General features: G+C 42.6%; 1 protein-coding gene across 2 annotated transcripts in view; it reads left to right on the top strand.

Annotated features, from left to right (window-relative positions):
* scube1 (signal peptide, CUB domain, EGF-like 1) overlaps nt 1–11,508 on the top strand; it is a 127,705-nt gene that overhangs the window by 107,514 nt on the left and 8,683 nt on the right. For both annotated transcript variants that reach the window (XM_008288233.1, XM_008288242.1), the window contains 9 exons: nt 279–401; nt 4,774–4,890; nt 5,527–5,649; nt 5,819–5,938; nt 7,827–7,925; nt 8,972–9,088; nt 9,236–9,394; nt 9,910–10,113; nt 10,209–10,370. In XM_008288233.1, the coding sequence (XP_008286455.1) occupies nt 279–401; nt 4,774–4,890; nt 5,527–5,649; nt 5,819–5,938; nt 7,827–7,925; nt 8,972–9,088; nt 9,236–9,394; nt 9,910–10,113; nt 10,209–10,370 (1,224 nt within the window). The remainder of the gene's footprint in view (nt 1–278; nt 402–4,773; nt 4,891–5,526; nt 5,650–5,818; nt 5,939–7,826; nt 7,926–8,971; nt 9,089–9,235; nt 9,395–9,909; nt 10,114–10,208; nt 10,371–11,508) is intronic.

Below are 11,508 nucleotides of genomic sequence, written 5' to 3'. Positions count from 1 at the left end.
GTGATATCTAAAGTACCCAAACTTTTACACAGTCCTAAATGTCATAGGCCCAATGTCATAACTAGTTTCAAGTCATTTTGCAAAATAAGATCTCCTGGCACGGTGGTTGCTGACGTCATTGTAGGTTGTGACATGATGCTTCTGTTTAGGTTCTTGTTCCAAAAATGCACATGAGATGTGAGTCAGATGAACGTAAATGGACGTACACATCACAGGTTGAGTTTTAATAAGACATTTATTACTGTCTCTCTCTTGATTCTTTTCATTTCTCCACCCAGACATTGATGAATGCCAGGAGAACAACGGAGGCTGTGATCACTTCTGCAGAAACACAGTCGGTTCCTTCGAGTGCAGCTGCCAGAAAGGCCACAAGCTGCTCACTGATGAACGGACATGTCAAGGTCAGTCACTAACCGCTGTTCATCAAACTCTTTTTTGTTCAGCCGGTCAATTTGCAGTCAATCAATCAGGTCTAAAAGCACTGAAACTTGGGTCGTATTGAATGATTTGATACATATCAGAGACAGTTGTAGGTTATTTTCGTGGCTGGGTCTACAGGCACTGAGGTCTTCTGTGAATTAAACGTTTACATCTACAGGACATTTAAACAACTGAGTCAGAAAAGCAAACACATCTTTCCAAAAAGCTCAGCAACATAAACTATCTTGCTGTCTCTTTACTCATTGTTCATAAAGATCCTCCAGAAAACAAAGCAAACTGTGGACCTGACTGCAGTGTAACAGGCCTTCCACTGCAGGAAGTTGGGGCAGGCATAAGATGGTGTGAAGCTTTAAAGGAGAAGCTCCCTAATCTTCCCCGTCAGCCTTTTTAGTTTCCGTTGGAGTGTAGTATGCAACAGCTTCAACTGACATTTTAATGCTGAGTGCACCAAAAACTAATAGTAGTTAGTGGACGTAACTAGTTTTATGCCCACGAAGGAAATAGAACAGTTGAGGGTTTGTTATGTTAAACCAACCAGTCGAGGCAGATGGCCGTCCTCCCTGAGCCTGGTTCTGCTGGAGGTTTTTTCCCCTCCTCTTTCTGGGGCGGGGGTTTGGTTCCTTCCCACTGTTGCCAACCGCTTGCTCAGAGGAAATCCAAAGGCTACTTTGGATTGTCGGGTTCTCTGTTTAAATTTGTAGGGTCTGTACCTTACTTTGTGAAGCACTGTGTGATAATATATGTTGTAGACTGCGTTATACAAATAAAATTGAACTGAACTATATGGTGAATTTTACATTGACTGCTACCGTACGAGGACATCAACAGGGCAGACAAATGGTGCCTGATGTTCTCAACCAAACATTATTTATCTTTTCCAAGTTTAACTAGTCGGTGTGAGACCAGCACAGCAGTTTTTCTAGAGACACTCAGAAGCACCTACTTGGGAGCAGATATTTTTCAGGGCCAACATGAACCTCTTTCAAGGTTGAATGAGCTTTTACACAAGTGGTTCTGATGTTGTAATATGTAAGTACCGTGGGTTGTGTGAGGCTACTGCAGCCTCGCTAGAAGTAAACAGGAAGGTGAAGAAACTGCAATAGAACAAATATGAATTGGGTACGAAAGAGTAACACTGAAATGCTTAAAAGTAAAGACAAATGTATTTAGAAATGTAGTTTCATAACAATAAGTTTTGCCCACATATCAGCCAGTAGTGATGGACACAGTGATCACTGACCATGTGCAGATAGAAGTACATGACTGAATCATTCAGGGCAGGGAATCTAATGTGTGACTGGAGCCTCAGATGATGTTTGAGTCAGATGACAAAATCAGTCAGTCTAATGCTTTGTTCAGTGCAGGGACACAAGAGGTTCCTCTGCTATGTAATATAAATATAGACTTTCCATCAAGTCCATTCTTTGCAGTTCTGATACAAAGCTATTCTAAAATCCCAGTGAAGATGCATCTAACCTGCTCCTTTAAAATGTTTGTATTGTTTTGCTGTTTCCAAAACCAATATGTGGCTGCGTGTTTAACTACCGAGGAACTTTAAATGTGTGTAAATACGTTGCTGTGTATATTAATGGGAAAGGGTCAAGTTTGTTCAGACATCTTTGCCTGGAAATATATCGTTTGATGTGCAGCACACATGCGGAGGATTCCTTGTCATAAGCGGTTTTGTTTGTAAGACCAAAGGCAGATTCCTGATTTCAAGTTACAGCAAGCGAAGCAGGAGAGCAGACGAACACTAAATGATTTTTATTAATAGCAAAACCCTGAGGTACTTCTATCCTCGGCCCAAAACCGCCAGCTCGAAACAGTGTGTCTGCGATTGTGTATGTGTGTTGGATTAACTGTATATCATCGGTGGTGCGTTTGGACTCTTAATAATGTGGTGTTGAGTGTTGTTCACCACATCACAGCACCAGTGCCTATTTGTGACACACCTTTGCCACGGTGTCATGGCTGCCAATAGCTGCCAGGTTTGTCCCATCCACTGACAGCCGACGTGCTCAGCTCCAACATGACCTTAAGATGAAATATAATGTTTAATTTGTCAGCTCTTTGTGCGCCTGTGAACTTTTCCAGAAGAAATAGCTCCTGGTGATACACTACATGCCAGTGTTGGAGTCGCTGCCAGAACTGGCTAAGTTACCTAAGCAGAAAGATTGATCGTTTACCGTAGCCGCATAAGCAGTTTCCACAAATGATTCCTTCTATTCTAAATGTTTAGAAAGGCAGAGAGAATGTTGCCAGCAGGAAGATAAATGTCAGCAATCACTGTTGAAACACCTCATCAGGACCGAGGGTGTGTCCCACCGAAAAAAAAAAAACAACATGTCAGAGCACACAGCAGAAACCAGCATTTTATTATCCATACATATATATAAATTAGTTTTATGTTGAACAGCTGTATGCAACTCTTGTGTGCACAGTGGAGTTTATGTAAACTCTGCTTGTGGGCTAACTCCAAACAGGCCAGCTATTCCTAAGTCCTCACATGGACATTTGCCTGGAGTATTTACCGAGCCAACATCCAGGCCTTAACAACTTCCTCCGCATGACAAACTCCATTATAACATGTCGTATTTTTAGCCCCTGTAAAGCCCCGCGGAACAGCCTGAAATAAACCAGGTGAGCTTGAGAAGCTGCCCTCCACTCCTGGTAGGTTAATAATATTTGTTGCTGGACAAGGATACATAAACACATGCACAGGCAGGCGTGCACACTCATACACACTCACTCAGACGTTGATGTAACTGTGAATGCAAGCAGCGTCAGTCCTGTAAAGTTTTTCCGAGCTGGTTTATTAGAAGGAGCTCTTGTCCTCGTTTAGTGAGGAACGCATGTATGTGTTGACTATAATGTCCACTGTGATTAATGAGATGAACACTTTAGTCATTGCTTTAGTCTGTCCATAAATGAGTCATTAAGATTGCGATGTCTGTAGAGCACTCATCCCACTGACCTTTACTCCATAGAACAGCCCTCTGCAAGTCAACTTCACTGTCAAATGATTTAAAATTCTATCACGTTACAGTAATTCTGTTGCTTCTAAGTTGAACATTACGGCATTTACTGTTGTGTGAAATGAAAAACTTTTAAAAGATTTACTGCCATAAAAATACAGGAATTAAATCTTTAATTTTTTCAAAAAATTGTATATTTGTCTTTTTTATTCGGACTGACTCCTCCTCAGCGGTTCTTTGTTGGAGGGCTTGTGTTGCTCTACATTCTCTTTAACGTACTCCAATGGACCCCCAACCCTAACCCTTCCACTGGATTCAAGTCAGGCGCCACACTCTGCCGATTTGTTAGTGTTCAGGTTTTCCTTCCTTTGTGTGGTTTTAGTTGTGTGTTGGGATAGTTATCTGGCTGGACGGTTCCTCTTCTGCCAGTCTGATGTAGACTGGTATAGCCAGTATATCCTCAGACATTTATGATTTCCTTTCATAAATAGTTTTATTTATTTATAATAGGTACTCAAAGACGCTTTACACTGTCAGTTATTCATTCACACACATTCATTCTGGTGGTGGTAGCTACGATTGTAGCCACAGCTGCCCTGGGGCAGACTGACAGAGACGTGGCTGCCATTCTGCCCCTATGGCCCCTCCAACCACCACCTCAACCAATCCATTCATACCAGGCAGTGAAGTGTCTTGCCTACCATGACACAGGTTACAGGGCGGAATTGAACCGCCGACCTTCTGATCATTGACCGACTGGCTCTACCACCTGAGCCACAGCCGCCCCAAATGTCATCTTCCCAACATCTTTTGGGCTCCTACGCCTTCATATCATCACACTCCCAACTACATTATTTGCAGTTAGGACAATGCATTCACTGTGGTGGTCCAGACTTGGTTCATGCCAGAAATGCTGGACCCCATCTGAGCCAAGCAAACTTATCTTGGATTTATCTGACCAAAGAATGTAGTGTAGGAAAGTTTAATTTATTTATGTTTTTGGTGCTGAAGAACAAGCAGGGGATTTTTTTTCTTGGATGCCACCCATAGAGGTTGATGTTATGCTCCATCCTTTCCACTGTCTGAGCTGTCACAGAAACTTCGATGTCCATTTGTAACCCCTGTGCTAAGAGTTTCAGTTCCTCTTGAAATGATTTTTTACATGATGAGGAGCTGTAATGAGTATTTAGGTCCAATGTGAAAGACATGTTTAACGTGTATTTTCTTTAGTGTTCACTGGGTGCTCTCTGCATGAAGGTACCCTGTGTCAGTGAAACGGTGATGAACTCACGATCTGTTCCATTAAACAGAGCTGCAGTGCTTCTTACCTGTCATGTGTCTCCTTGGTCTCCCACAGACATTGACGAGTGCTCCTTTGAGAGAACCTGCGACCACACCTGCATCAACTACCCTGGCAGCTTCGAGTGCTTGTGCAACAAAGGATACATCCTGTACGGCCTCACTCACTGTGGAGGTGAGTGGTTTGGATGTTGTGGCTGATCCGTGTCTGCTCAGTGGCCAGTTTGTTAGGTCGAGCTGCTCCCTTATACACTGGCAGACCTAATGTAATGCAGTCAAATACAACAGTCCTGTAGTGAATCCTCCCTTCATGAAGGTTAGAATGTTGAGACAGACGTTGATGAAACTGAAACCGTACGGTGTTTTCGGAGGATGTCGTTTGTGTTGTAATTGACTGATAGTTTATTATTCAGAGAAGTGTTTCTGTGATTTGGCCAAACAAAAAAAGAACACACTGATTGTGATGAATAAGCAAGGAAGGACAGATGCACTGATGATCAGGTTGTGAGTTCTACAGTCTAAATGCTGTCTATGCATAAACGTGTAGCTTCAAATGAACTCTCTGAGCAATGTTAAGATGCTCTAAGGTTTTACTTCAGTGGACTGATTTCTCAGTGTGAAGGCTGACAAACCTCCACAGATGTTCTTCTCTCATGTCTCTTCCTTGTAGAATCATGTGTCTGTGATCCTCCCCTTGTCAGTCCCAGTCTGTCTGCCTTTCTATGTCACCACAGCCCTCCTGAAAGTACAAACAGGAAACATGCCAGTCATACACACACTGATGGTGATGTTCTGTGTGACTTTGTCTTAGATATCGACGAGTGCAGCATCAACAATGGGAGCTGTGAGTATGGCTGCATTAACACCCAGGGCAGCTACGAGTGTGTGTGTCCACCAGGACAGAAACTCCACTGGAACAAGAAAGACTGCATCGGTAAGCACAGCTCAGTGTGTGTGTGTGTGTGTGTGTGTTTGTATGTAGTTTGTATGTGTGTGGCATGGTGAACTCCTCACGGCAAGTCTGAATGTAGGTGTGTGTGTGTGTGTGTGTGTGTGTGTGTCCAGGTGGTTGTCATGGTGATGTGACTTTGTGTGTTCCTCAGAGGCGGTGAAGTGTCTGCCCAATGGGAAGCCAGCGCCCCGAGCCCAGCTGACCTGCACCAAGAGCGGAGGGGCTGAGGTCTGCTCGCTGTCCTGCCCCTCCAATGCTCTCTTCCTCGCTGGTACACACACACACACACACACACACACACACACACACACAACAACAACAACAACAACAACAATATTCTCAGCAATGACAGGTGAGGATAAAGTTATTGTGCCTCCTGTTTGTTTTTCTCGGTTAACTATTCACAGGTTTACAAAGGCATGAAATATATATGAAATCATATAAATACTATATAAATGACTTTAAATGTTTCTATTCCAATATTTTATTTAATGTATGTAATTCACTGTGTAAGGGGGAAAACATTTTTCAAGTTACAGCTTTAAAATTCAGCTTTACCGTTTATTGTTAACCAATAACACAAATATGTAAAGAGATTAAGAAACTCTGCAAAAGCAAAGCTTCAGCAATGGGCTTTGTCCATCATTTTATATATTTATCACGTTTTTGGAAAAAGTCGTTGGAATAAATGATTGATACAATCAAACAACAAATTGCCCAGATTCTGAACATCACAGTTTATTTATTCAGTTGGGCGTCTTTTCTGAATGCCAAATGATATTTTCTCTAAGCCAAACCTTACATGTACCACACAGGTTCTGGAGTCTGACGTCTTGTCTTCAGGTTCTGTGTTTTCAAGGAATCCAAGTTGTTCTAGTCATGATCACACAGAACAATAAACAGTGGCATATTCTCGGACTTGAAGAGTTTTTTTTCTTTTTTTTGAAGAATGGCTGACATGAAGTTTGATCTCTGTGTTTTTCAGAGTGACATTGAAAGATGTCCGTGGATGGTTCCTTTGTCCTTGTGTTTATTAGTTATATATTTGTTGTTTATATCAGTGTGGGGATTGGTAGTGATTGATCGTATCTCTGGGAGCAAGGAGATTATTTTCAAGAGAGAAAAACAACAAAGGAGAGAGAAAATGTTCTTGAGTCTCTGCTTTTCTATTTATTTACCTCCGCTTCTTTTAAACATTATTGCAATAAACAGTTAAAAAAAAATTTAAAAAGTGCAGGTTGAGTCTTGAACATGGTGACCCAGCAAATGAAATGAATCCCTCTCCTCCTGTCAGTCCCTCCAGAGCGGCCTTTGTGCTCTATGAGCTGCTGCTGCTGCCGTCATGCTGCAGACGTTGCTGCCCTCTGGTGGTGTCGGCCAGCAGCTGCAGCTCTCCGAACCACCCTTCCCTCGGTCCCACTGATGTTTGATGAAGCCGCTCGGGGTCTTTATTGCTGTATTAGTGGACTCCTCAGGGGGCTCTCCACTCAGACTGATGTGTTTTTCACTCTGCATGGTTTTCTTGGCTTCACCCATCCGAGCCATTTGGCTGGCACCCCAGCCTGTCCTCTGCGATAGTACTTAACACGCGTCTGCGAATCGATTACATTCTTTGATCACGCACTTCTTTCCGTAGCATGTCTCTTGCTCCGTTTAACTTGGCAGCCGTCGTGTGAGAATGATGGATAGCTCTCAGACACAAAGTGAAATATTTGTTTTTCTGTCTTTTTGGAGTACATCTTAATTTTAGGAGCGAGCCATGTAAATTCCTGTGGCTGGATGCAGCCTGAGCTCTGATTTAATCATCTCACTTTTATGATCTCTAAAGACTTCACCCCTCATTCCCTGCTTGAAATGCATCTTGGTGTGGACATGTGCACTACGAGAGACAGGCAGAATTCATAGATCTTTCATTTGGGCTGTAGGGTCACATGGCAGCACATCCTCCTCTGAGCTCGCTGCTCTTTTTTTTAAATGCTGCAGGATAATAAGACCATTAAACACTTAAAAAGCTATTTTCATTCCTCTCGCTGTTGCCCAGCTTACAGCCAAATGAAACAGCCTGTTGTTGGAATTCTTCAGACGTACCTCTCCACCTCCCTGACCTCTCATCATATTCATTTCTCACTATCGTCTCTGTGTGTGTTTGCTTCCTTCAGACTCAGAGAACAGCTACACACTGAGCTGTGGAGTGCCCGTCCAGCCTGGGAAAGCTCCGCAGAAGAGAAACGCCACCACTGCTTTACCCACCTGTGCCGGTACAGTACACCAAGAGTGACAGGAAGTGTAGCAGGTCCAGTTCAGCGGAGGGATTTCTACTGACAGTAACTCACTCCACGTGCAGGGATTCATTGCTCAAATATTAAATTCTGGCATCATTTTGTAAATCATCTAATTTTGCATGCATTTTAATGCAATAAACACATTCATAAAGGAGGTGAAGTGCAGACAAATAACTGGCATAAAACAAAAGTCTGCAACGAGTAGAGAGAGACAGACGGAGGCTGAGATGGGATTGATGTGGAAGTTGCACTCAGCTGCAATCAAATGCAAACTGAAATGTTTCAAGAAAAGAAGGAAAGGTTTAGTTGCAGCCTGTACAGAACAGTTCACAAAATAAAATTTAAAAAAAAATCTAATAACAAAGTCTAATAGATAATAAAGACAATGAGGTCATCTAAACACAAGTCTGTACTACAAATAGTGAACATGTCTGATACCAGTAACTTACATAAAACTATGCAAAAACCGCATAAATGTGATAAGTTTGAAGGTTTAGTTTGAAAGTATGTACTGAGTCAGATGCTCTGATCTCCTCTGGAAGGCTGTTTCAGAGACGAGGGCTGATGACACAGAACGCAGGATCCTAACCCTAAACCAGAGTCAGAGGATCTGAAGGATCTAAAAGGGGCACACCTGATCAATATATCAGATAAACAGTCAGGAGCTCGTCCAGAAACTAAAAGCAAAATCTTTAAATCTATGTCAAAATGAAGAGGGAGTAAATAAAGAGTCTTTCAAACTGAAGCTGTGCTCCCTACATTTTTTTCAGTGTCTTCCTTAGACAGGAGTTAGGAAACTGCCAGAAGGAGCTACATTAGAAATATATATATTAGTGATTTATGTTTTGTTGGCTGTTGCTTGACATTTTGCGCACTAGAATGACATACAGTGTTTGTGTCATATTTTTTAGGGATAAAAGCGTTCCAACAAAAGTAGTAATGGTAGGACAGTAGCTAATGCTTCACAAATGTACTGTTCATCACAATGTGTCAAGTCCTGTGTTTCTGCTGTTTGAATGAAGACACGCTGGCACCGCCCATCAAACAGAAGGCCAGGTTTAAGATTAAAGACGCCAAGTGTCACCTGAGGCCCCGCAACAAGGAGAGGCACAGAGATTCATCCAGGCAGAATCTGCAAGGTACAGAACATCTCAGAGCATCATATGTGTTTGTGTTCAGGAACCTCTTTTACTCACACCGCCACCAGTAATGCAGTCAGCAGCCACATGTAAACATGCACAGAACGATCTAAATATGTTCTGATTTTCATCTTCTTCACCTGACAGGAGGCCAGTTCCCCTGCACCGATGACTGCCAGGTGACGTTTGTCAACCTCAAGTGCGACTCATCGAAGAAGCGCAGACGAGGACGCAAATCTCCTTCCAAAGAGGTTTCCCACATCACAGCGGAGTTTGAGATGGAGATGAAGGAGGAGGAGGCCTCAGGTACATTTCAGGTCTTTCTTTACAGCCTCAACTCCACTTGGGATTAAATAGCACACATATTGTAAAGAGGTGTGCAGGAAGATTTAGATTAGATTTAGACTTTATTGTCCCTGTGGGGGAATTCTTTTCCACCACTCCACTTGATTTACATTAACAGGACATTAACAGGACACACATTCTACAAAACACTGTTCTCATATCAGTGTGGTTTCCACTCTGTCCAGATGACCTTTTGTTAAGGGTTTTTATAATGGATGGCATGAGGTTTTTGCCTCGTGGTGCTCATCTCATCTTAGTGTTCTGTATCTATGTCCCAGAGCGAAAACTACAGAAAACACCTGCCTAACAATACAAATAAACTTTAGGGACATTAGGGAATCAAGCACAGAGCGGTCTGTGCTGTCGCAGCAGCGCGGACGGCATTGTCACAAAAAGCTTTCCTACATTTATATCCGACTGTATGCAAACCTACCAGGATGCAGGAAATGAGAAACATCTGACAATCTGTGCCTCAGACTCGTGTAATGTGGACTGTGTGCGGGAGAGGATGAAGCAGAAGCTGCAGAGCGCCATGCGGACGCTCAGGAAGTCCATCAACAAACAGCAGTTCTACATCCAGTTTTCTGGGACAGAGTATGAAGTGGCACAGAAACCATCCAGGGTACCCGACGGCGCCGAGACCTGCAGTACGGGACAGGTCCTCCGAGACGGAAAGTGCGGTAAGTCAAAAGTTTCAGCAGCTGTCTGCTGGTGTGTTGGTGTTGCTGCTCCTTCAGGAGCCACAGGAAGCATTCGCCTGTGTCTTTGTCCTCAGTGAGCTGTGGTGTGGGGACGTTCTACAGTGGGGAGCAGGAGCAGTGTGTCCAGTGTCCTCCTGGTACCTACCAGGACACCGAGGGTCAGCTGTCCTGTGAGCCATGTCCCAGTACTGAAGGACAGGGCATCGCCGGGGCCAAGAATGTGTCTCAGTGTGGAGGTAACACACCATCCTATCATTATTCAGTAATCCATTAGTCTCTTTGAGATTGAGACGTCTTTTTAAGAGACACCTGAGAGCATGAAATGTTTCTATTCAGCAAAGCACACAATCAGCATTCAGACAACCACGAAAAATGATAGAACAGGAACAAGAGTCATAAAAACCATCAGATAATGAAGCTTAATATTCCACAGTGGGGAGAAAGGAATCCAGCTTGAGGGCAGATAGCAGTTCATTCCACCAGAAAAGTACATTGCTTCCTGCCGAGGTTAGTGGGGACATGGGGGATATCAGTAACAGTTATACAGCCGGCCTTGTGTTTTGCATTCACACTACTGGTGTAGCTTTTCTTCTGTTTCCCTTTTTAATCTCCTCTTTTAACTGTGAGATCATTACAACATTTTGAATAGCATGAAATTTGGACCGTTTCATTCAGAAGTGCAGCAGTGATGCGGCTGTGTTGCATTCTGTATACATGGATGGGTTGACGCCACCTTGTGGTGATTTAAGCAAACTGACTCTGAGCGACACCCATGAGAGCACCCAAGACTGGTGAGCATGAACCAGATGTAGTGAGCTCAGCCGCTGCAAAACATCAGCTCTCAAAAACAATGAAAAAAACCCAACACATAATAAAATGGGTAAAATAAAAAAAAAGATTTAAAACATGCAAAATTATTTGCCAACAAAACAGGAAAATTTCCCTCACCAAGATGTTTTAAAACAATTTTTTTTAAAAATACCCACAGATATCTTAAGGCTAGTACAGCAGATGAGAAATGTTGCATCTGTTTGGATACAACTGAAATATTCAGCAGTTATTTTCTCAATATATGTAATAAAATGGGCGGAAATTTCTAATTATAAAAAAATTATGCTTTATAACTGGGAATTATATGTTTATATCAGTACAGCAAGTACAGATAAAAATGAAAGATTTAGGGGTTATTTTTCTCAGTGTGTAAGAAAATGTGCTTTAAATTAGAATCCAGTTCTATTGCAGTCCTCCAGAAGAACTCATGACTAAGGTTAATATCCCTTTACTACTATAATAAATGAGATTGACAGGAAGAGATTGTTTAAACAGTCTTGCCATTGTTTTACTAAATATAAATAACAAGGGGCTGCAAGGTGG

The sequence above is a fragment of the Stegastes partitus genome, unplaced genomic scaffold, assembly GCF_000690725.1.
Source record: "Stegastes partitus isolate 25-593 unplaced genomic scaffold, Stegastes_partitus-1.0.2 Scaffold12, whole genome shotgun sequence".
NCBI lineage: Eukaryota > Metazoa > Chordata > Actinopteri > Pomacentridae > Stegastes > Stegastes partitus.
Note: the sequence above shows the minus strand (reverse complement) of the source record. Positions and strands in the feature narration are given on the sequence as shown.